Source organism: Brachyistius frenatus, unplaced genomic scaffold (genome assembly GCF_029030835.1).
Source record: "Brachyistius frenatus isolate BFR_SWC_R1_liver_20210118 unplaced genomic scaffold, ASM2903083v1 Contig_49, whole genome shotgun sequence".
Classification (NCBI taxonomy): domain Eukaryota; kingdom Metazoa; phylum Chordata; class Actinopteri; family Embiotocidae; genus Brachyistius; species Brachyistius frenatus.
Window position 1 is genome coordinate 2,828,118 of NW_027210648.1, and position 26,310 is coordinate 2,854,427.

At 43.8% G+C, this 26,310-nt stretch overlaps 1 protein-coding gene across 3 annotated transcripts in view; it reads right to left on the reverse strand.

Moving 5' to 3' along the window:
• wwc3 (WWC family member 3) overlaps positions 1-26,310 on the reverse strand; it is a 33,354-nt gene that overhangs the window by 1,318 nt on the left and 5,726 nt on the right. The window contains exons 2-22 of one of the 3 annotated variants that reach the window (XM_069704133.1): positions 17,137-17,246; positions 16,395-16,595; positions 15,826-15,902; positions 14,123-14,202; positions 11,320-11,449; positions 10,682-10,831; positions 10,437-10,510; positions 7,684-7,938; positions 6,609-6,698; positions 5,945-6,516; positions 5,739-5,859; positions 4,915-4,995; positions 4,730-4,816; positions 4,039-4,234; positions 3,773-3,937; positions 1,894-2,009; positions 1,660-1,807; positions 1,416-1,580; positions 1,216-1,308; positions 877-1,107; positions 665-792 (exon numbers count right to left, since the gene is read on the reverse strand). In XM_069704133.1, the coding sequence (XP_069560234.1) occupies positions 665-792; positions 877-1,107; positions 1,216-1,308; positions 1,416-1,580; positions 1,660-1,807; positions 1,894-2,009; positions 3,773-3,937; positions 4,039-4,234; positions 4,730-4,816; positions 4,915-4,995; positions 5,739-5,859; positions 5,945-6,516; positions 6,609-6,698; positions 7,684-7,938; positions 10,437-10,510; positions 10,682-10,831; positions 11,320-11,449; positions 14,123-14,202; positions 15,826-15,902; positions 16,395-16,595; positions 17,137-17,246 (3,270 nt within the window). Of the gene's footprint in view, positions 1-664; positions 1,108-1,215; positions 1,309-1,415; positions 1,581-1,659; positions 1,808-1,893; positions 2,010-3,772; positions 3,938-4,038; positions 4,235-4,729; positions 4,817-4,914; positions 4,996-5,738; positions 5,860-5,944; positions 6,517-6,608; positions 6,699-7,683; positions 7,939-10,436; positions 10,511-10,681; positions 10,832-11,319; positions 11,450-14,122; positions 14,203-15,825; positions 15,903-16,394; positions 16,596-17,136; positions 17,247-26,310 lie in introns of those variants that run through there. The other 2 variants (XM_069704132.1, XM_069704135.1) reach the window with 2 other exon arrangements.

A 26,310-nucleotide genomic window follows, 5' to 3' on the forward strand; every position in this document is an offset into this window, starting at 1 on the left:
ATAAAAAAACAACCCAGGATTTATGATTCATGATTTACGAGTCATGATTCATACACCCAACATGTTAGTTAGATCTCAGTGCAGGTTGCTCTTGAGAAACACTTGAGTGTCAACAGAAATTGTATTTACAAGTGGATTCCACGGGACACCTGTAATGTTGCTTCATTCGGTGGTTTCAAGTCTGGAATGTCCATTTTGAGTAACGCTGTGTGCTGCTGCCACAGAATACAAGTTCAAATGGGTTGAAAGCATTTCTTCATCTCTTCGGACTGCCCAGAATGATCAGTGTCCCAATAAAGGGCCGGAAAAGGTTTGAAAAATGTGAAAATATATGTGAGCCAAGACAATAAAACTACACTTGACTGTTTATTAATGTAGTTTGCAGAGTTTTATCTCAGTAAAGGTGTGTATCTGAACCTTCATCCTCCTCCTCCTCCTCCTCCTGACCTATGACAGCGGAGGGGTGGGGTGGGATGGGGGGGGGGGGGACTTTTCTGATGAATTTCTGATGACATCACGCCGACATATCTGATTTACTTGAAGATGTCGCTGTACTTCAGTGACAGACTTCCCTTCTCCTTCACCGTTTTGAAATCAGTGTGTCAGTAACGTTCCCGGTAGAGTGGGAGAAATAAACCTGACTGTGACTCAGGATATCCCCGACCTGAATGTCTGCACCGGCAACGGCTCCTTCTGGCTCTGCCCTCTCATCTGCAGCACTTCTTTGGAAGCCTTCCTCAGCCTCCTCTCGGCCGCCTCCTCCTGACGCTGCTCCTGCTTGCTCTGGCCGGCCTGCAGAGCAGAGAAACGGTGAACTGCAGCCGAGTCCCGGGCGGTCCGCCGGGCGGCCGTGGCGCGCCGTGCCTCCGCTCTCACCTGTCTCTGGGCCTCTCTGAGCAGGCAGCGGAAGCGCTCGTCTCTCAGGGCCCAGTGCGGCAGCTCCGTCACCTCCCTGGACTGCGGCTCCTCCAGTCGCAGCTTCAGCTCTCTCAGGGCGCTCAGCTCCTCCATCAGCTGCCGCTGACGGGTCCTGCAGGCCTGAAGATCCAGCTCCAGGTCCAGGGAGGTGCGTGTCGGCTGCTCGGCCAGAGAGGAGCGGTACGACTGCTGCTCTCACACGCACACGCACACCAGATATACAATCAATGAAAACACTCCTACAAGCTCGTGACCAACAACAACAACAACAACAACAACAACAAAAAGAGACCATACCTGCTTATATCGCAATGTTCTTCTTTCCAAAGTGTTTCTGACAAAAGGAGATTTCTTTGGTAAAGTGGAGCTGTCACTGTCACTGCGATATAACTGAACAAGAGAAGAAACCGGTCACGTCACGTAAAGAGAGCAAACAGTCAGCACCGACATCAGCCTTAAATCTTTCCTTCTTTTTATTTGGAAAAGAAACCCCTCACCCTGCAGACATACTGACTCCGAGCGCCCGGTGAGAAGGTCTGAGAGCGGACGATGGTGCTGCCCCGCATGAACGGGGAGGCGTGGCCCCAGCGGCCCCCCCTCTCTTTAGGCCGGACTCTCACCGGCTCCGGGAACAGGCCGTCTGTCATGGTGGCCTTCTCCAGCTGCAGCAGTGATTGAGCTTAACGTCAGATTCTTCTGCCACGGGAGAGAATCTATCACACCGAATGCTGCGGACTTTACCTTTATAGTGGAGAGTTTGCTGGTTGTCTGGTCACAGCGCCCTCCGGTGGTGAGGCAGATGCCCTCAGCGCACAGACCCTCCGAGCAGGGAGCCGTGAAGGCGGTGCTGTTGCTGCAGCCGCTGTCCACCGACTCCGCCTGCCAGCTCCTGCAACACACGTCCTCGTCATGAAAACGCACAAACCGGAGGCCGAAACAAGTGGACTTTGTACACAACACCACCAAACTTGTCACCTCTCAGACGCCGCCTCCCCCGGCTCATCCTTCTTCTCCAGCTCCGCGTCCCGCTCCTCCAGATGGGTGGTGGTGGTGGTGGAGGAGGTGCGTGACAGCAGAGTGCACACGGTGTCCTGTAACGTCACAGCAAACTCTCAGACACCATCTACACGCTGTCAACACGGCCCCTCCCTCCTCCCTCCTCTCTCCTCTCTCCTCCTCCTCTCTCCTCCCTCCCCTCCTGACAGTTTGAGCTCACGTGGGCTGAAGCTGCTGTATGAAGGCTTGTTTGGCTCGTGGGACACATTCTTGTCAATTACTCGCTGCACCCCTGCAGACTAAAAGCTACTCAGCAACACCGCAAGGAGGAATTTGGCAGGATTTACAGCGTAAAGGTGCAATATATAACATTATTAGGATTAAAACATTTAAAAATATATAACATTATTAGGATTAAAACATTTAAAAATATATAACATTATTAGGATTAAAACATTTAAAAATATATAACATTATTAGGATTAAAACATTTAAAAATATATAACATTATTAGGATTAAAACATTTACAAATGAACCAAAGTGATCCACGGAGTGTAAAGAAACTGCAGTTTTGACATCAAATCAAAGACGTCTATTGCGTTGCACCAGCTAGCTCCGTCACTGTCCTGCCTCTTAACACCATCCTGCGCCTCCACAGGGAGTCACTGTAGGTCCAGTCTGCCCTCAGGCCAACATTAGAGGTGCAAGTAGTGTTATTCTAACCTCTTTCTGTGATTAATACAAAAGTAAACAGCTGAAACTCTTGAAACGGTGACGTTAGAGCAGCAGAGCTCATAATGTCACGGTCAGCAGATTCAGGTAAAAAAAAAGAAGGATTTTCTGAAGTTTGGGTTCAACGTTTGTCCATCAATGAATTGAATTTGAGCTTTTATTGCACTTTTATTTCAGACGTTCACCTCATGTCTCAGGTTGTTGGTGCACAGAAACTCAGTAGATAACATGATATTTTTTCTTTCGAGATGAATCTGGTTGGTTGGGTGGTGCCCCCCCCCCCCCCGACAATGACAGGGGAATTGGTTGGTGCAGGAAAACAACCACAGCAGAAACATATATAGATCTGGATACGTTTGTATTTGTATTGTTTTTTTTTGTTTTTTACTGTTTGTGATGTCATTAGCAGCACGAAAGATCCTCATTGAATATTCCAAACAACATTAATACACCCGGTTTGTCTGATACATAAATGTGTTTCATTTTGTTGGACGGGTCGATGAATTAATAGAGCTAGTGACGCACAGCTCTTGTAACTCCAACTGGTCCGTTGTCAACAAAACAGCTGTGAAGAATGACAAATGACCCGCTGAATGACGAATACGCAGACAGGACCTGTAAAGAAGCAGGTTGACTACGTAGAAATAGCTTATAAAAGGTGGCTAACTGGAACATCAGTGGTGAACTGGCCACCGGGAATACCGGGACAAATCCTGGTGGGCGGGCGGAAGTTTTTACTGTAAACTTCAGGCTTCACCGATCCACGACTCGAACTATCAAACGGTAGGGCAAGAACATGTCAATTCTACCAAACTGAACTGGACGTTACCGTGACTCACCATCACTTCTTTACAAGACGGGACTTCAATCTTACATTTTGACCGTTTGAACCTGACACGTGATGAAATCAGTTTTTTTCTGGTAAGACTTTAAGATCACTTCCTTTTTTAGTGACGATCCAGCAGGTTTGAAGACGCTTCTCTTTTTACCTTGAAGTCCCATCTCAGGTCCAGAATAAGCTGCTCCTAACTCTGTTCTCATTCGGTAATCATTGTGTGAGCACTCACTGTCCTGAGGTCACCCGACACGCGTCATTCAAATGAGAAAACGTGCGTGTTTGTTTACCATGGCTCTGGACCTCTGCTCGTCGTCCTGGCCGTCGTGGTGTCTGCGGAGGATCTTCTGCTCGGGCCTTTGCGACTCCGTCCCGCTCAACATGTGGACTCGCAGCCAGTGGTAAACCATCTCTGCGCTCCCCTCGCAGTCTGCCAGGCTCACCTGGGAGGTGCCCTGCAGGAGCACACGCACGCTTTCGTCAGTTAACCGCAGATGAGGAAAACGTCCGTCTCCTCCGGCGGTGAGGTCGTCGCCGCTGAGGCCTCGGGACTCACCAGTAGCTCCTCCTGAGCCTGCGGTCCCAGCGAGCAGACGGACAGCTGCAGGGCGCACACCGCCAGGGCGGTAGCGGGGACAGGAATACGGAAGCCTTCGTTGAAACTCATCTGGCATTGTGGCTCCAACGCTGTACAACAGTAAAACGCACAGGCCCGGCCGGCGTCCAGGGGGATCAGGTGCACCTTCACGTACCTGAACGACAACAAAGGAACAGGACGACCGTCATAATCATTTCTGCTTATTGATAAATACGACACGCTGCCTGAGTTAGACCGCGGATTTCTGAGAGACTCGGTATAATGGCTCCGTCGCATCTCCAGTTTACTAATTTACATGTTTGTATCTTGTTTGTTTAATCCGTTAAAAAGGTTGTTTTGTCTTTCTGAGGTTTACATGTATGAAAACTACATATTCTCTTTCCATATTTTTCAAACCTATCAAACTCAGTGTGTCAGTCTCTGTCACACTAATTAAAAGAGCTGAGAGGTAGATTATTTAGGAAGTAGCCAAACTTTTGAAATTGAAAACACTGAAAATTGCTCAAATATTGGAAAACCACCCAATCTGGCAATGATGTTGGTTTTTTTTTTACCTTTTTGACAAAGCCAGGACAGCTGATAACCATGAGAGGTCTCCCGCTTATCTAACTAAGCTTCTGCTTTAACCATCAGAGCTGACAGTACTCACACTTTATATCCGTCTCTCACAATTGACCTATTTAAATTCTTCAGCTGCAGCAGATGCAGTCGGAACGACTGAGAGCTGGACTCCCACCTGTAGACAGAAGAGTTCAAAGAATACAGAGTTAACACACATACGAACGGGGAAGGAGCCTGTCACCTACATACAGTTCAGTACAACAGTTTACTCACAGCAGTCCCAGTTGGATCTGAGTGGACTCGCTCACAGACGTCAGCTCTTTCATGTACGACATCTCGTCGAACTCCTCGGCCCTGAAGGAGCAACGACAAAAAAGAAAATGAGCAAAACGTTTTCCTCTTACTGGACCCAGACTTGTATATTCACGTGAAGATAGCATGATATACATTGTGTTAATGCAGTAAGAGCTATTTCTGTATGGATGTGATGTTACCTACAGCGTAACTGAATTCTGATTGGTTCTGGTCCAAATCATTTTTCTTGGCCCCGCCCCCTTCCTCAAATGAACCACAAATGTGACATATCACAAATGACTGGGACTAAGGTCACTGGACAAATTTGAATTTCCCAGCGTGCATTCTTCCTTTGTAACTTTAAAGAATAAGGCAACCAAAATGGGTCAAAAATAATATTAATAATTAATAGTGATAAATAAAAAGGGCTATGACTCACAATCACAGGTGCACAAGGTGGGAAGGCGGTATATATACCCATCACAGTCAGTGTACCACTTCTGTAGCAGTGACACACAAACGCCTGTCCTATAAAAATTCACGGGCCTATAGTTATATCTATAGTCAAAGCATTAAATATTACTGTCTAATTTCATGATAGTTAAGATCTTAAGACACATATTTAAAATGTGAAAATTAGACGTTTTCCCTTCTTATTTTGAAGACACTGACGGCATCAAGTCCCACAACAGTCAAAGCTGTCAGTGGTTTTGGTTTGAGGTGTTGCACTCCTCTCCTCTTTCAGCAGGAGGTGCCTTGACCTCGGTGTTGTGTGAGTGTTGTGAGGGTGGACCTCCTCCCACCTGCGGCCCCAGGCCTCGAACACGCCGCTGTCAGTGGCCAGAGCGTCCTCACAAACCCCCGCAGAGACTCTCCTGGCTCTCCTGCCACTTCTGTTGGCGCTGTTTCCCCTCAGTGTCACTCCTGCAGAGACGAACACCGTTAACTCACACGATTCATCAGAGAGCCGTCGGTTTATGGGGAGAAAGGTCAGATCTCCTTCACTTGCCTGTGGAGGTGAAAGGCGCCTGAGCGCCGCTGTCTCTGTGAGTCTTGTTGTCCAGTTGGAGCACGGCGGCGGGGCTCACCGGGTCCTCGCCGCTCAACATGGCAGAGTGCGACAGGGTCTGGGACTGAGCCCGCAGCCCCTCTAACAGGCCGCGGCCCGCCTGCTCCATGTACTCCTCCGTCATCTGGGTGAGGGGGCAGTCCTGGGGGGCGGAGTGGTAGGGCGTGTCCATGGGGGAGCTGGGCGGCGACAGGGAGGAGAGCGAGGAGCGGGAGGAGAGCGAGGCCAGGGACTGCGGGGTGTCGTGGGAACGTTTGGTTTTGCTCTGGCTCAGCGGGTCGGGGGTGAACATGGAGCAGTCTCTGGACACCGTCTCCGGGGGAAGCAGGTAGCGGAGGTGGGGGTCCAGGGGCTCTCCGGCCCCGTCGTGGCGCTCGTACTGGGGCAGACCGTAGATGTCGCTGAAGCTGATGGAGCTGAGGGAGCCTCGGCTGGACGCCAGCGAGCCGCGACTGGAGGCCAGAGAGCCGCGGCTGCTGCTGGACGACACCGTCAGAGAACTGGCCGACAGGCTGCAGGAGAAGGAGAGAACGGTGGGTAAGAAGAGACACACACACACACACACCGAGTGAAGAGCGCACTTAAGGAGGAGTGTGTGCTGCACCTTTTCAGCTGGGTGTGCAGGTAGGTGGTGATGCGTGTCGCTTCCTCCAGCTGTCTCAGCAGGACGTTCCTCTTCTCCTGCTGCAGGATCCTGTCAGGAGGGATGAAATGATGCATTACAAACGCACAGAGCAAAGTTACAGGAGCACTTCACCTTCTGGTCTTCACTGTTTGGAGAGAAATTAGACTCAAAATGTTCAGATATATATTACATGAACAGTTTGACACACCTCTATTAAAACACTACAGAGGAGCCCTGACTTGTACCCTTGACTGTCTGATTTCCAGCAGAACAACAAGTCCACCAGCAAGCAGGAACTTTTTTAAAGTATATATTTATATTTACAGGATACTGTAAGGAGTCTATAGTTGGTAAATGTATGCATGTGTCCTAATTGAGCGGCGATTCTCCCGAGAAAAGAGACTTTGAAATTACACATAATTTCAGCAAAGTATGTTTAGACAGTTGCGTACACAGGAAGTGTTTCAAAAACAATCATATTTGTAAAGTTCAAAGCTCATGCCAAATATATGTTATGTATACTTTTACTTTTAGATGTTTATCTACAAACAAAAAAAAACTTGAATCTGCTGCATAACATCAAGTTGAAGTGACACTATTCATCTCAAATTATGCTCATTTTGTTTTAACAGAAAATAACCTTGACTTTATTTTAACATGGTGCTGTTGACATTTCCTCATTAATAATGTGACATTAACCAGATGTGGTCAAGGAATGATTTCTACTGTGCTGCTAATTATTTAATGACTATTAAATTGACAGAGGAAATTATTGATAGTATCGTATGGCTTTAACTGTATTAATGCTGAGTTTAAATGTGTGTGTGTGTGTGTGTGTGTGTGTGTGTGTGTGTGTGTGTGTGTGTGTGTGTGTGTGTGTGTGTGTGTGTGTGTGTGTGTGTGTGTGTGTGTGTGTGTGTGTGTGTAGCAGCCGTTTTCCTCAATGTTGCAACATTTATATTAAGGTAGTAATAAAGAGGAACTACAGATGTCATCCTAGAAGCCCAGTTAGGAAGTGTTCAGAGAGCAGCCCGTCATCATCGTCGTCACTGACCTCTGATTGGCTCCCTGGCTCTGGGAGCTGTGGGCCCTCTGCACCTCCTCCTCCAGCCGGGAGCGCTCCTCCTCCAGCTGCAGCAGGGTCTCTGGCGGGTGCTGCTGCTGCTGCTTGCTGACCAGGATGATCTCCTGCAGGAGCGCCTCCTTCTCGCGCAGGAGCTGCATGAAGTCGCGGTCGCGGTCGGCCTCGGCCCGCCCCGACCAGCTCTCACTGTCCAGCTGTGCTAGCTGGTGCTGGATGCTCTGCACCCTGAAGAGACGATTCAGAGGGAGGCGGGACCGGTTAGCACATTCAGACCCGGCACTGCCATGCTGACACGGACACAGCTGACAAACTTATAGGCAGAGGTGGGCAAGTGCACGCTGTGTTCACTTGGTTGTGAACATTTGTTTACATAAAGTTTGCTGGAGCCAAATGTGCCTGTCACTCTTCATCCAGGAGAAACCGCAGAGTTCACATGGGACAAGAGACCAAAAAAAAAAAAATCTGGAAAAAAATTCCTCTTGCTCACATCACCCACTTCATAATATACTGACCAACTTACATATACACATTATTATATTATATTATACCAAAGTGGCATAATAAACCGTTTTAAATAGCATCTTTTTTAAAGGTGGCAATCACAGGATAATTCATGATAATATTATAATATCATCACAGTATGTTAGTCAGTATAGCAGCTCCACCAGACAGTCAACAACCATGAGTCATCACATCTGTTGGGAACACTTGTGAAATAGTAACTCACTAAGCTCTCTGTTGGTTTCCAGACATCTGATGATATTTTTAACATTTCTTTCAACACTTTATTATTACTGATAGTTTTAACTTTAAGTCTTTCGTTGTACAATGTTTTTGTTTTGACGTTGACATTTTAATGAGGGGGTTCTTCGTTTGTTTGCACTTATTGTTTTAATATTTCCTATATTTAATTGCCTTTGTTTTTTATGTTTGTAAAGAGTATCAGGATGTTCCATGCTATAAATATAACTGAATTGATATGATTTGAGTAAAAATATCTTCTAAAAGAAAAAGAACTGGTCATATAGTGTTTTTATTCATGACATTACAAATTGTTTTTCATTCAAATGTAAAAACAGCCATAAATCAGCATCAGTGTGAACGTAAAGAGAGCAGAAGTTTTCCAGTTCAAAGTACTGCATCAACAAACTGCAGGTTTTCAATCAGAAGACAAGGAATGAAAATAAAACTATACTGATGATGTTTTTTTTTTTTTTTTTTTTACATAAAAGGTACCTTTGATATTTTGTAGTTATTATACAAAGATTTATTTTCATTGATGGTTTTACAGTAATATGTAGTCAACTCAAAATGAGCTTATTTGCCAATAATTACATGAGAAAATTGATACGAGAACCTGACAGATACTGAATGATTGAGGCTGACGATGATAGTAGGAAGTAAAACATTCTGATATCGATATATTAACTGAATGGTCTGTATAGGGCTTTATCACCTTTTGGTCTCCAAGTGCTTTAACATGGTTTTCCCATTCACCCATTAATGAGACAGATCACCATGCAAGGTGCTGCCATCAGGAGCACATTCACACACTGATGGTACACCATCAGGAGTAACTTAGGGTTCAGTGTCTTGCTCAGGGATGCTTAGGCATGTGGACAGGAGGAGCTGGGGATCGAACCACCGACCTTCTGATCACTGGAAATGTAATAATTTGATCTAACTATCAATTTTTAAATAACGCATTATGTTGTGTAAAAAAAAAAAAAAAAACAGTTTTATCATATAACTGGCTTTGCAAAAAAAGAGGACGTGTTCCTTTCAAATTAGATGTTTTAAAATGACGCTTGATAAAGCTGACTGTGCATTTTCTTCATGAAGTCACTTTCTACATATTCATATTTGTATAAATTCTCCGTGCAGCTTTACACGCAGCTTCTGAATACTACAAACATGTTCATATCTCCACTGGAACATCAGCTCCTCACGTCTGAGCCCCGCATGGAGCTTTAATGCTGCGACTATAACAACAGCATTCAGCGGGTCATCTCTGCCGGAGCTACCTGCTGCATCAACCCGTGGTCCGTCTCACAGCTGAACATCAGTGACATGTTTACTCAGAGTTAAATAGGAGCTCAGAGAGCGAAACCTCAGCGCCGATGAAATAACTGTGTTTGTGTGTGCTGCAGTTGAGACACAGTGACTCAGTGACAGAGCATTCAAGTTTCCACAGGTCTCCCTTCTCTCTCCCTCCCTGATGTCATGCTTGGCATTGCTGCTGCTGGGTCACCACAGCAACATGAATCTTGTTAAAGAAATACAAAAAATAAAAGTGTGCGTGCAGTAATAACACTGCTGCAGCTATCGTCACACTGGAAGACACTCAGTCATACCTTGAAGGAATTTCAGGCTCCATCCAGCGTACAATTCAGCCTGTGCCATGGGCTGAGCTGGGATATATTTAACCGCACTGTGTGTATATTAAACCACCTTGCGGAGGAGCAGGGTGTGCGTCGCGGCAGCCTCTCTCTGGCTGCGCACACAAAGGCTGCACACAGTCAGCAGCAGCGCGGCCGGGCAAGAATGTGACCACCCAGCTCATTCTGCTGGCCAGACATCGTTCAGCGGCCGCGGCCACCGGCCGCAAATACTATTCATAACACATCCTCCTACTCTCCTGCTGCATGACGCGCAGGGCCTGAGGTAGGGGGGGGGGGGGGGCAGTGTCACACTACTACGACTCACAAACAACAAACACTTACTTTTTCTTGGCCTCCTCGTACTGCCAGTTGAGTTTCACTTTGTCCACCAAATGTGAGGAATCTTGGGAGCCAAACTTTAAGGACATGAGAGTTCAAACATTACAGGTGGTTTGACGGCACAGATTACAGGAATAATATCTAGTCATTTCAGATACATGAAGGGAGTATGAGGAGCTTCCTGTGATGTAAATCTGATCTAGTCATGATATTAGGAGGAGACAGGGAGGAGCAGCAGCGTCTCCTACCTCTCCCATGATGTCAGTCTGACAGCCAGTGTCGCAGTACTGCTGCAGGTTGCACGAGTCGCCCGCCGGTCCGGTGCCGCTCACCATCTCGCCGGTCGAGTCGCTGATCGACAAGCCGCTCTGGAAGTTGACCGTGAGCTTCGCCAGGCTCTAAGATAAAAACAGTGATCGACACAAGAACAGGGAATCAATAACGCAGATGTGTCTCAGGAATACCGCAGCAGGGCGGGACAATATCTCAGTGACATTTGTTGTGTCAAATTATCATCACATTTAAAATCATCTGGCTTCAGTGTGTGCACATGAATAGATTGTGGCACGGGCAGGAAATATCTCTGCAAATGTGGCCCGACAATCAAGACTGAATCACCATCTTGTTACGGCTCTCTTATTCAGTATTTATCACTACAGTGAATATTTTGTTTTGCTGACAGAGTCGGGCGACGTGGTGGATGATTCAGGTGGAAATGTGATTTATTAAAAGACAATGAGGAGAAGCAGCAGAACAGTAGAGCTGAGCAGACACTAGAGGTCAGTATGGAATATCCCCACAGCTACAACAACAACAACAACAACAGCCGGATCAGACATGAAGTTCTGATGGTGATCTTTATATGAAATGAATGAACAGCAGCTACCTGGATGAGGTCCTGCCTCTCCTTCTCGCCTGTGGTGATGGCCTTCTTGATGCTCCGCAGCTCGTTGAAGATGGCTTGAGCCTCGTCCAGCTTGTAGTTTGTCTGGCTGCAGGACATCTTCCTGTCAATCCTGTAAGACAAAAAAACCAACATATTGAATTGAATGTAATGCACTGTGTATAGTGTATGCTGAGCGGCTGTGGTTCAGATAGTAGAGTGGGTTATCCACTAATTCAAGGGGTTGGCAGCTCAATCGATGTGTCGTTGGACGCGAGCACCCTGCATGTCAACTCGGTCGCAACTGGTGTGAGAGTGTGTGTTTGCGTGTGTGCGTTTGAAGGGGTAAATGAAAGGCAACAATTTGAATAATGCTTTGTAAACTAATAATGCAAAAAAGCGTGATAGAAGTGCAGTCCATCTATTGAATATTTAACCGTGTGTTTACATTCTTTCCTTTCAAAATAAGAGGCTGTATTGAGTTGTCGACTTAAAAGTCTGAAACTAAAAAAACAGGTAGAAAAGATGTCGCCCTGAGCATTATATCCTCATCTTTTATCTACAGTTTATGCATATAATAAGTAGGTTTTGGCTTTTTACTTGGATTTGGGGTTAAATATGGACTCCCCAAAATAACCAAATGTAGTAAAACTGAAGACATCAGTTAATGTGGCGTTTAAGGAAATTATATAAAATAGATTGTATAAATAAAATAAAGCTTTATACTTTTCCTCAACCCTCCAATCAGCTGTCAAAAGCGCTATTTTAACTGTTTAACAGTTTAGGAATCCAGGCATCATGTGATTAAAGCATCTACTGATTATGAAATTAAAGAAAAACACAATACACAGAAATCTGCATACTTTGTTTCTTCTAGTAAATCATCTTGTAGCCTTCAGTGTGTGTGTGTGTGTGTGTGTGTGTGTGTGTGTGTGTGTGTGTGTGTGTGTGTGTGTGTGTGTGTGTGTGTGTGTGTGTGTGTGTGTATGTGTGTGTGTGGTTGGGGGGTGTCGGCTGCTTGGTTGCGAGCTGGAGAAAGGCAGCACGGTGCCTCCTCTCCTCCATCAGCGGGCCTGGCACGTGGCCTCCCCTCTCACCACAGCCCGCTTCCCTCACCCTCCTTCAACAGCAGGTACTGTTCATCCAGCCGACCCTGCCTCTTCCTCCCAAAACAAGCCCTGCTTTGTTCCCCCCGCCCCACTGGCAGGGCCTGGGAGTTTATACCTTTATATGCTCTGCAAAAAAAAAAAAAAAAAAAAAGGGGCAGTACCCACCCCTCTGTGCCTGCCTGTATTGAACCCCGACCACCCCTCTGCCCCCCCTCCCACCCCCCCGTGTGCTGTATATATGCTCACATTTTCTTCAGCCAGGTAGGTACTGGTTGGGATGATCAGGAGATCAGCGAAAGATAACTTTGAAAAGTTTGTCGAGATAAGATGGAGCACAGATGAGTACAAAAGAAACTGGTCTGAAAGAGATGAACTCCTGACTCCGACTCTCGAGCTCTTTAAGGAGGAGGGCGGCGAGTAAACGGTTTGCTTTATCTGATGCGACATGGCGTGGAGGACAATTTTCTATATTGCTGACAACAGCTGAGATTAGACAGAAAAAAAACAACAGCCGGGGGGGGTCCGTCGTGGGCAAAAACAAACCCAGAGGGAACAATAGGACGCGCATACAAACAAAGACACAAACACGCATTGCGAGCACCCGTACGTACACACACACACACACACACACACACACACACACACACACACACACACACACACACACACACACACACACACACACACACACACACACACACACACACACACACACACACACACACACACACACGTGAAAATCTCAAGGGGAGGATGCTCCGTGTTTTCTCCAAGCTGTGTATTCTCCTGCCTATTCTGGGAATCACTTGAGTTGTGCATTATCTCAGAGATAAGGGACTCTCTGCCAGGACTCAGGAAGTGCAGAGGAATTTGCTGCCAGATATCTCTTGTGTTTTTGAAACTGCTTTGGAGCCCCCCCCCCCCCCCCCCCCTCACCGCCCACCTCCCCCCTGCTCTGCAGAACAACTTCCTCTCCAGGCTGAGCCTTGGCTCCCTGCACTCCACTGGTGCATCCTCTTCCTGAGGTGGAGTCCCCTTTTCCATCAAAAAACTCCCTCCATTTGCCTTTTTCTCAAACGCTCTCTCTCTCTTCTTTTTTTTTCTCTTTAGGGAGGCAGAGCTTCTATTTCTAACATAAAATTTTGGAGCTGCTCAGAAATGTTCCCAGCACAGAAAGACAACATGTATGCGTCTGAAAAACAACACAAACTAAGGAAAGACGTGTTGAGGAAAAAAAAGGGAAAACTTCCTCTAAAATATGAGGTTAAAAAGTATCCTCTTATTTCTTCAATATCCTCAGTTTCTATGTGGTTCAAAGGGCTTTTTGATCCAAATCTTTCAAACATTTCAGGACATTTCTGCTTAGTTAAACTGAATAATGTCTACTAACATCATTAAATTGTATTGTTGAGCTGTCTGAACTGTTTTAAGAGGGGTTAAAATATTCAAAAGGGATAATGTGAATGTGAAAACCTGTAAAACTACATGTAATAGTTTGAAGACAAAGAGACGTGGAGAGGAAGATGAGAAGAAACACAAAAAGTTGAAACATAAAGGACCAAACCAAACGCAGAGGGAGTGAAAAAGGGAAAAGGCGGCTGGGTGTGGAGCAGCGGGGCCGAGTGTTGGAGGAAGGAGAAGGGTGGCCGTGGGAGGAAGGGTGGGCCTGGGACACACAGAGGCAGAGGAACACTCACTCCTGCAGGGTCTCCACTCCCATTTCCTTATACTGCAGCTCCTGCTTCACCTGGGCCAGCTCCTGCTTCAGCCTGGAGAGCTGCGGACACAAAGCGAACACCGGGTTACCGTGGAGCACAATGGGCTTCTCTCACCACCAGCACCGGCCAAAACCGCCTAGTCATGACTATTCACATACAGGAATGCCCTGCCGTGTTTACACAGAGGCATGTATGCGCACGTGTGTGTGTGTGCGCACCTCCACACACACACACACACACACACACACACACACACACACACACACACACACACACACACACACACACACACACACACACACACACACACACACACACACACACACACACACACACACACACAGATTAATGTGAAATCAGCCTCTGCTGCTTTGTTTTTAATATGTCTGATATAACTCTGCCAACTTTATAAAGGTAAATGTAAATCAATGGAGTACCTCATTCAGAGGTAGTGAAAATTACTGATTGATCAAAAGTTGTAATACAACTAATGATTGATGTCTTTATTTAAAGGCTTTGTTGATGTTATGTGGAACACATTTTATTGTAAAGAACATCAAACGATGATCCTATATATAATCTTGCATACATTTTATTTGTACTTTTATCAGAAAACTAAATACAGTCTGACCTGTGGATTCCACCGGGCTCGGGTTTATCAACTCGAATCGTTTCAAACATTTTGCTGATTTTCCTTGACTTTTGTGTTTCTCTGTGTGTAAGTAGGCTACGCTGTTAAATTGCTTATTTTTCTGTCTGTTTTGGGTTTATTGTTTTCATTTCCCCTTTGTTGTGCTGGAGCATTCAGACATAGTAAAGCCATTTGGTTGTGTTTTAGTTGCTAAAAAGAAAACATCTAACATACTAACAATGCCTGTTAGCAGGAGGATCTGGGTGATAGACAGTGATGTCGTAACTCGATATATGACTGGGAATCAGCACAGCGTGTTTTATTTTGAAAATTGAAAAGATTTTCTATGTTGTTCCCGCGTCGGACTTCTTTCAAAAGTAGACAGTCGGTCTCGGTGGAATCAAGTCTTAAGAGTGAACAGCTAAGCTAACAAGGGCAGTGCTAACATGCTGGTGCTCAGCAGGTATAATGTGAAGGTTTACATGCTTGCACTTAATATAAGACCTGATGGTGGCGCTAAATGAGAAGTTACAAGATCCTCAGATTTATTAACAATCAATTTACCTGAAAGTATCCTATGATACATAATTGATATGATCATATGAACATTTACCAAACATGATCTCTCAACAGTGAATTTTGACTGACTAAATTATTTTAACGAAGTTGCTGACTACTTCAAATGAAAAGTGCTGATTTATAGGTATTACCTACTTTGTTCATAACGATCCTCTAAAAACAGTTTGTTTTGGTTTGTTCCAATTGACAGATTTCTATTGTAACATAGACGTAAGACGTAACATGACAGTTACGTCTTCCTCGAGACTTCAGGTTAAAATGTCCCTCACCCTGATCTCAGAGAAATGTCCAGCTTGGCCCTGTGAGTCAGGGACCTGGCCCCTGCCTGACCCTTTGATGATGATCTCATCCTCATCCCCTTGAGGCCCCGGGCCAGAGCCACGGTATCCTGTAGGGGCCACACCCCGGCCCCCTTCCCTGCCCAAAAGGGCCCCTCACTGCAGCCCATTGTTCTCCTCCTATAATGACTTACCCGCTCTCGTCTACAGCCTATTTCCACTTTGATTTGGTCAGGGTCGTATTTCGCGTTCGAGGACGAGCCGGAGAGCGCTGTGAACACATAAAGAGAGAGGGACAGAGGGGGATCAGCAGTTAGTTAACAGTGAAGATTTTAAGGTTGTAGGGAGCATTGAAGGGGGATCCGGTGTCATCTCCCAGCCTCTGCTGTCTCTGGACGGCCCCTGGATGCTTTGTGTGTGACAGCTGGCTGGAGTCAGAGGATGAACTGGGTGGAGGTGGTTAAAAGGGAGGGTGGGGTGAACAAGTAATGAGGATTTGGAATATTTTCTATAGATCTGCTTCCCCCACCAGTCCTTGAAGGGACATCCGCAATATAACGTGTCCCGGACAGAGAATTAGGTCAGCCAAGGTCAAGGTTTTTGTTCTCATGGAGCCTCAAGGTTCACACTTCTCCTCACACTCCATCTATCCTCGTATATGTGTATTTTTACTATAAAACACAAAGCTGTGTACAAATCATCAATCAAGTAAGAGGAGTCGGAGGTGTTTAAGGGACACGAGCTGGACTTTAGTGTGACTTACTGCTGGTGATGGAGCGGTTGTCCTCAGAGAGCTCATGGAAGAGCAACATTTCCTGCTGAGCCAGCTCCAGTCGCTGCTGCTTGATCAGGTACATCTCCTTCTTGGCTTTGAGGGCCTCCTGGGCCACCACAAGGTACTCCTTCAGCATGCGCTCCTGCTCCTGCCGCCACTGAGTCCGCGGGTTCTCGATCTGGGTGGTCTCTGACAAAAAGGACAAAATTATCAGCGAATAATCAAAAAATATACACGTGACAATATCAATCAGAAAAGCGGTCGCATGTATGAGCAGCCCGTTCTCATTCGGAGGGGTTGGATGGAATAAAACACGACGTTCACCTGGGAGACCGGAGTTTGAGTCAGAGACGGCAAAAATGGATTTCATTGAAGTCATTGAAGTTATTTACATAACAGGTCAAGTAACTTACATGACATACAGGATGTTACGCACCGAAAATGACTTATGTTATCCAAGCTATGATCTTTTCTTAAACCTAACCGCATGGTCTTTGGTGCCTAAACCCGAAGCATCTAACTTTTCATGCCTTGGCAAAGCAAATTGTGACACAAGTCCTCGGGTGGACTGACTGGTGGGATACCGGGGTTGAATATTCAGTGGCCGTTCAGTCAGCAGCAAACCTCACTGAAAATGAGTTGCAATGAAATCCGGTATTTGTAATATTATTTGTATTATATCCAGTATAATTTTTATAGTGTGGAGACAAAGAGCGTGGGATGCACTCACTGTTAATGTGGTCGATGTAGTAAACTCCAATTTGCTGGTCATAAACTTCCTCCCACCCGAGAGGCAGTTCATCTCCAACACAGTCGGCAAACGTCAGCGGTTTGGTGATCCTGAAAGTATTCAGAAATGATTCAGTGCAACAGAAAAAACTAAGAGATAACAGCTTCAGGAATAATATCCAACACTCCTGACTTTTTGACCAATATTAAGATAATTTCACCCATTAAAATGATTTTCTTTCTGATATAAGACTGATAGTTACAGCAGTATCAAGCCGAGAACTTTCAAGACCATATTTAAGCTTTATTGCATTCCCATTGTGAAATTATGTTGAGCTATTCAATTAATATAATTTTACATCCTCCCCACGCAAATCTGCTTTTGTGTCTCCCACATTATATAATCTTTGCTGTTAGCCTTCTTCCTGTTAGCATTAACAGGTCTGCAGGGCGCTCTGCCTCATTTAATGGTGTTTTCAGTGTCAATCGAGGGGAAAGAAGCGAAAAGTGAACATTCACTCTAAAGAATATTCTCTCCCCGAGCACCCCGACACTCAGCAGTCGAACCAGTCTTATGGACTACAGCTGTACTACTCTAGAGATGCATTCTCTATTAATATCATTCATCACGATGAGGCAGAGCTTCTTTTGACTTGAAACTATTCCTCCTGTGTTGTTGATTATGAGATTTAACAGATTGCAGAAGTTCTCCTTGAGGACAGAACAGATCAGTTCAGGTGGTCACAAGACCAGACTGTGGATAGTTCTGAAGGAAAGAGGACAAAATAACTTGGTTTCAAGTGTTCAGACTTTTTAAACTACAAATTAAAGCACGCTTTAATTTCCTGAGATGTTCACAGGACATTTCAAGTGCTAAAAATCCCAACATGCCGCCTAAACCGAGGAACGACATGTATTTTGTGAACATTAAAACTTAGTTAAGTCCTGAGTTTGACATGACTTTTTCACATTTTTACGCCATATAAATTAAACATTTTATAACAAATAAAGTATATGTGCAGTTACAGCAAAATACAGCCCAAACCCAAGCAGTCAACTACACAGCCAAAGAAAGAGCCAAAATTCAGATGATTCGAAGATGGTAACAGCTAAATTAATAACAAGCCCATCTTAACCTAGCAGCTAGCTAACCACGCTCAGCTTTTGATCTCCTGATCTTTTTACTTGAATTCACAATTTGGTGCACTTAACCTACTTTAAATCACATATTTAAAATGTACTAAATTGTAAATTAGAACATTCATCTTAATACTTTCAGCCTTTTTTTTTTTCCCTCTGAGAGCTTTACTTTGACAATATGAAAGTAGGATATAGTCACTTAGCTGAGCTCCACCAAACCAGCTGAAAAAGCTTCTTTTATGTTGACCATAACAAATTAAAACTCAACACACACATACTCAACCAGGAGCTCCAAAGCTACTGGTTGGAGACCCTCACTTTAAACCCTTTTTCTATAGTTACTTCTCTCTGCTTCAGTGGTGCAACAAACTTCAGACATCATTTCTTTTGTTATATATCAATTATGCAGTTCAGATTTAAAATCAATCATTATGACAATTTGTTAAATACAGAAATGATTTCAAAGTGAAAGTACAGCAGATGCAACATGGCTCTTAGATTTGTGAAGATTTGAGACTTTCAATCTGGATTAATACTAGTTCAACTGGATTTGTAAAACCTGCATATTCATTTCATTGAATTAAAATACAAGAAGTAATTATCTTTTACAGCAATATTAAGGCTTCATAAAACTCTTATTTAACTTCTCTCTAAACTTGAATTCGTAGTGATTAAATGTCAACAAAAGCTACTGCGTGAAAGTGTAATGTGTGATTTAAAATACAGAGGGCCTGGATGTGAGCCCGTCTGCACAACCTGTGACATGCTGCAACAGTGACTATGACGGGGCAGAGCTAATGACATCAGGCTGATACACAACTATCTCTACTAACCCAACACGTACCAGAGTGAGCTGTGACCCAGCAGGTCTGATGACAGCACTACATACAGTCACTGATTACCATCAGTCAGCGCAGACAAAAGGGGGGTCCGGCCACAGTGACCCCTTCCACCACAGTATGCTCACAATGCAGACGGTGCATGAGTGCTGATCCTGGAGAGGAATGCATACAATGAGGGGACGGCCCGGAGAGAGTCGCCGAGACATTCTGCACCGCATTCCTCAGGAGACGGACGCATCAGCTCTGCACACAAACTCACTTCTCTAGATCTTTTTAAAAGTCATTTTTAGGCTAAATAAACAGTTTTCAGGTCAAATGATGATTCAAATTAGAAGAAAACACAGAGTTACTCCTCCACTTAAAAAAAAAGAAAAAAAAAAGCTGTCATCAGGGTCTAGAAGATGTTCCAACACAAACATATTGAGGCCGTATCCGAGCTGATGATGAATGACATGTGCCTGTCAAAACCCTTCAATACCTCAAATTCAATGAACTCCTTTTGCATTTCACACACTTTGGGGGAATTCTACATGCTGCGCGGCTAATGTGCAGCTTTGAATGTGCAGTAATGCAGAAGGTCAAATCAATTTTACTGTTCAGCATTTCTTCGTATGATTCTCATACGACGAGGGAACTCGTACTGAAGTCTGTCACTCATTTACTCACTCTCAAATACTTTCACAAATAATAAGATTAGTGAGAGCAAATACACTTATTGTGAAGCTGCAACTAACAATATTTTTTTTGTCTCATTTTCTCAGCCTTTGTTTGATCTTTTAAATCCTCACATTAGAGAAGTCAGAAAATGTTATGACATTTTAACTTAAAGAAAGACTTTAACGACTAACAAAGTATCAAAACACAACATTACGTTTTTGTCAATCGATTAAAACAAACGTTCCCGACCTTTTTTAATTGAAGTCGTTATGACTCATCACTTCAAGCAAAGTGTGATTTTTGTTTTTTACCTCATTTGATAGATATTGAATAATTTCCAGGCATGAAGAGGTCAAACTATTCAGGCGTTCACTGGGAAAAAAAATGCTAAGTGACAGAAGATGAAGATCATAAAACATAAACATAATTCTAGGAATCAGAATATGATCTCTGTGGGGATAGATGATTAATTGACCAATCGTTTCTCAACATCAGTCAGAGCTAGAAACACAGGTCTTTGAATGCCACAACAAATATTCCCACTGAATGGACCTGCAGCAGTTTCTTCAGTGACTTCCCAGATCCACCACAGACAGGCAGCAGCATGGTGACAGCGGGTTAAATGGAGTCTCGCATGAACTATGTGCATTCAGTGCCAAACACCAGGACAAGCAAACACGAGCGCACTCCCTGCCTGCCGCTGCCTCAAGTGTTTGTTAAAGGTAAACAAATGTCCAGACACTAACTGCACTTGTAAATACTTAAAAAACACTCAGATGGGACAGTTGCACCTTTATGTCAGGTTTTATGTAAACACCGACTGAAGGAGGAGCCGTGACGAGAACAATCAAAAAAGCATTAAGTACAAGACAAAGCGAAAAATCGGCTCGTACAGTGGTTCTGCTCTATTTTAGATAGAATCAAAACAGTCGTAAAAACAGAGAGGACGACCACAAGAAGCTTTTGGATGGGAAGCTGTGTGACGTCAGAGGGAGGTTAGTCCTGAGCTGCCCTCTGACCTCCCCAGGGAGAATTTTTTTTTTTTTTTTTTTTTTTTTTTTTTTTTAAATGAGACAAGAGGGAAAAAACATGTCCTCTCACAGATTTGAATATCTGAATGTTTGGTTTGTTACGCAGTCTTGTGACAGCAGCTACTGCTTTTCCAAGTCATGTCTTTTTGGTCTGTAACTGCTGCACAACAGACTCACACAGAGGAGGACACACAGCATTCACACAAAAGAAAAATCTTTGTGATTCAATTCAATTCAATTCAATTCAATTTTATTTATATAGCGCCAAATCACAACACAGGTTATTTCATGGCACTTAACGCATTTAAAGTCCTTACAGCAGAACTTTACAATATTATACAGGGAAACCCAACAATTCAACAAAATGTCTGTCCATCAGTCCGTACACGTCTGACGGAGAAATAATTGTGTCATCAGACTGACACAGTGACCCTGAACAGGCCTGTGTCCGCTGACACTGTGAAACGACCAACAACATGCCGAGAGGAACGCAGGTCTGACACTGCGTGGCTTTTTAAGGCTAAACACTTATTTCTATAGTAACTATATTCCTATAGGATTATTTTGGAGTTCCAATGGGATTACTGTAACTCTGCAGCAGGTGCTGGCACAGATGACCAGGGAGTTTTTAGCTGTGCAAGCAAGTGTGACTCTCTGGATGGAAATGTCAGTCTGTGGGTTGGCCCGTCCACCACTTTGGTCCCGACTGAAATATCTCAACAACTACGGGATGGATTGACATGAAAATCATTACAAACATCAGAAAATCTCCAGAGGATAAATACTAATGACTTCAGGCATCACCTGACTTCTCCCCTCTCGCACCACCATGATGTTTATATCTGCGGTTCTGACTGAATTGCCTCAACAGCTATGGGATTGATTGTTAAACAAAGCTATACTTTCATTAATGTTAATTAGTGCTAAATTTGAGCATGCTAACAAACTCACTAAAGATGGTGAATATGGTAAACAGTATTTTAGATACATCATTTTGAGCATGTGAGCATGCTGGCATTAGCTTTTGAATTAAAGCACTCTACTGGCAAAAACTACTCGAGTCGACCGATACTGGATTTTTTTTTTTTGGGGTCGATACCAATATAAGGAGGCAAAAAAATTCAGATATCGACCGAGACATTTGTGACAGATAAATGTATGTGTGACAAGTTATGTAATGGAGGCAGATTATTTTACAGTTTAACAATAAATTCTATTGTTCAATAAAAACATTTGCACCAATACATCTGTGTATCTGTGTGGCTAATATTGGCCAATATAATCTGCCAAACGATAAATCGGTCTGGCTTTACTAACTCCACCAAACAGATGCTCTAACATGACTCGACCATGATCGTACACTCCTGGAGACTCACTCCTGTTTCTCTAAAACATTGTTTTTGTTTTCATGTATTTCTATTTCTCTGCCATGCAACAAACTTTGGGAAAAAATTAAAAGCAGACATCAGGTTTAGTTTGTTTAAATTTTAAGAGCTGACCCAGGTAGTTGATTGAACAATGAAAATAAAATTGTAGGATTTGGATCAGCTGCAGTTTTGATCATCAGTTATTTTTCGAGCAGAAACAACATTTGGCTCCAGATTTTCTTTCAAAGTGAGGATTTTTTTTCTCCATTTCCCAAAGTGGATATCTTTAGACGATGGCTGATGGCAAACTCAGGCCTGATGGCCAGATATGGCCCACTTTATATTTTCTATGGCCTACGAGTAAATCCCTTGTCTGGTTATAGTGTCACTGTTTCCATCTTTAACAAATACGGGCGTGAAATTGAAATAAACACCTGATGTCTGCTTGAAATTGTTTTTAATCGTATCATAAACAGACCGGAACAGTTTTAATAGGTTCATCTTGTATTTTGCTGTCTGAGATTAAAACCATAAAAAGGGGGGGACGTGATTAGTTTGATCCAGGTGCTAATACATCTATTAATATTAAAGAGTTATTTAATTAATTGAATAGAATACAGGCACTCACAGATCAATACATTCCAGTCTATTGTGGGCAAAAACAGATAGCTGAAACGGTTTTAGCCACAATAAACTGGAATGTATTGATTTGTGAGTGTCGCTTTTCTGTTCTTTTCGAATTACCACTACATTATTGTGCGTGTTGTATTTCTTGATGCTTTAGTCATTAATTGATCGAATATTCTGTGCGGCTCTCGAGCCTCCAGTGATCGTCCCACACGACCTTCTTGCTCATGAGTTTCAGTAGCCCTGCTTCAGGCTGCTGATCCAACAAAGCAAATAATCTGAAGATGTCACAGAGAACACTGAAATTAACCATTGGTTGCAGCCATTGTTCTTACTATATTTTCACTTTTGTATTCATCCTGAACATAAAAAACAATGAAATGACATCGCGGCATTAGGAAGAGAAAAACGCTGAAACATCACTACATAAAAATACTGGTGTGGTTGGTGAAGCTGCTCAGCCAGCAGTCAGTGAATGAGGTTATTATTAAACGCCCAACGTTTTGTTCTGAAATTTTACACATTCTCCAGGATCCACTTTCAATCTAAGAGGAAACAGAAAATGAGACAGATATCGGAAATAGAAAGAATAGAGACCGAGAGAATGACAAGCATGCTCAGCTGTGGAGGACTGAAATGCTGCAGGGTCTGCTCGTGTCCTGCAAATTCCCAGCAAAATATATTTAGTTGTTGAAGACATTTGCTAATTCTAGAATAATCTGTGCCATCCTGGGTTGTCCCAGAGGATATTTCTATCCCCCTTTGCATGGGAAAGGCATGTGAAACCGGAATCTGGGCCGCTGGACCGGGTCTGGTTGGGTCATCCCAACCCGCTCCTTCAGCCTTTGTTCCTGGGCTACAACAATTAAGATGTGCTGGCGAGAGGACGGCAGGTTCCAGTAAAAAATAATACTGCTTCTTCCACTTCATTGCGGGACCCAAGAAGCTGCGTTTAATACTCTGAATTTGGGTTGTTCTCCTTCAGCCTGATCACAATGAGCTCACTAAGATTTGACAGCCACATGTTTTGAAGCAGCTCACAAAATTCAAAGGGGCCGTCTTTCATACGGTTCACTCGGTTCACATTAAATTAAAAAACATGCAGCTGATTACTCCTCCGACTGTTTTAAATGAGACAGACATTAGACAGGATGCGACATGCAATACATTTTTGACACCGGTGTTTGATTGTGTGATGGTTCACTGTATAAATACACCAAACAGCAGTGTGATAACAGAGCCGGAGTCGACCACAGCAGAAGACTGTAAGTAAGCTGCGCGCCTCAAATCTAAATCACAGTGACAAACTTATGCAGCCACTAAAAGCCTTTTATCATTCCCGCAAACCAGCTGCTGAACCCCACAAATAAGACTTGAGGCTTGACCTCTGGATAACGAGCATCTCATACGTGACCAGAAAAACACCAAATGTGTTGACAGCGACACGATGTCGCAGACGGGCACGAGGCGATAACAGAAAATTATGCATGTTCCCCTTTTAACTCCATTATGCGCCACAAATGCCACCTGCTTCCATTCTCGTATTGTTGGCGGGTGACAGACGCTGGGAAAAAAAAGAAAAGAAAAAGGCCACAAGTGTTGTTGGCCTGAAAATTCCTTTCTGTGTTAAAAAAGAAATGTGAAAACAACTTTGGGAGGAATGCCGTTTACGTCCGGCCTCTCTGAGGGACGGTGCTGCATTTCAGAGCAGCTGACAGACGGACCGACAGACGGACCGACGGACGGACACCCGCTTCTCCCATTATGCGTTGAATATTATGAAAATAGGTGTCTATAATTAGACAGAGATTCCTGTCTCTGTACACATTTAGACAGCGTCTGGACACATGGACATGGGGCTTGTCTTCTTGGGAGTGGAGCAGAGTTTTAAAAAAATGTCTGGCTCTCAGGAACTCTTTAAGTCTGATAAAACTCAAATACAGATAGACTACTATAGACTCAAATCTGAGTCTGGCCAATACTGGACTGATACCTTTCAGTGCCGATACCGATATCGGGAAGTAAAAAAAATATTTTGCTGTTGATATATCGGCCAAAATGTGACAAATATAAAAATGAGGTAAGATGTTTTACAGTGTAACGACTTTTTTGCCCAAAATGACATCTGTGCATTCAAACAGTGAACTTCATTGTTATTAGTTATAACTATGATAAATATAAAAAATTGCAATAGAATAATTTTACAATTACCCCAAGCATCTTTTTCTGTATAAGTTTTGTTACATAGTCAATGCGAATCAGCCAAGATAAACGCAGATACTGATAAATCTGTGATAGGCCAATAAAATCTGTCACCAGAAAAATTGGTTGGGATCTAGTAAAAACGCTCAAGTAGCTCATTAAAAGAATGCATTGAATAATACAACATATGATCCGTGTGAAGGAACCAATGTAGCATCATAACCATAATCAATTCAAAATGAATCCCTCCAATATCTATATTCACAAATGCTCGTCATGGTGGTGAGAATCTCCTTCATGAGCATTCAAGTCTGTTCCTTCCCTTTCCTGAATCAAAACACTTCGTTTTAAAAGAACAGTTTGATATTTTTTTCAGTGAAGAGTTGGACGAAAAGATTGAAACTCTCATGTATGTTCGGTAAACTTTAAACTACAGCCAGCAGCTGGTTAGCTTAGCTTAGCAATAAGGCTGGAAAAAGCTGTCCAAAAATAACAAATCCAACCGGCATGTCGACGTCTTAGTAAATAATATGTTCCTTATCTTGTTTATTTAATCTGTACAATACCAAAGCGTAAAAATTACAATGGCGACACAGCTGGAGTCTCTGCTGGATGCCCGCTAGCAGCATCATGGTGACAACATGACCCCAGGAAGCAACTGTCTGGTTAAGAAATACTCTCGCAAATAACTCCCTATGAAACCACAATGTGCCGTTTCCACACTCCACTTATTAAATTAATCAAACAACATATAACATGTTAATCAGTGACCTTTAGAGGTGTGGCTAGATGGATGTTTTTTTATTATGAGGACTGAGCCAGGCTCACCTGTTGACCTGTTTCCAGTCATTGTGCTAAGCTAAGCTAACCAGCTGCTGGCTGTAGCCTCATATTTACTGTACATACATGTATAAATCATTTATACCTCCCACAGTGTCAAAACACTCTTTTAAAGCCCCCACCACCAGCCAAGACCAGGCAGCAAACCTCCCATTGGTAAACTGTAAACTGCCTATTTAAATCCTCAGTTAAGCATTTTGGGTGCCGCCAGCCAAAAGTGACCATATTTGGAGGAGTTGGGGAGGAGGGAGGGGTGGATCTGACAGAGAACCCAAAGACACTACACCTGCCCACCAACACCAGAAACCTGACTGCACCCGAGGCACATCAATAAAACCAGACCCGTCCCCAAACATGCCGCTTTTTGAGGTCTAATATCTTATCAATCTCGGAGTTATATTCATAAGAACCACCGCAGGTGGTCCCTCTCTGAGGGAGAGAATTTAGCGACTGACACTATAATGACTCG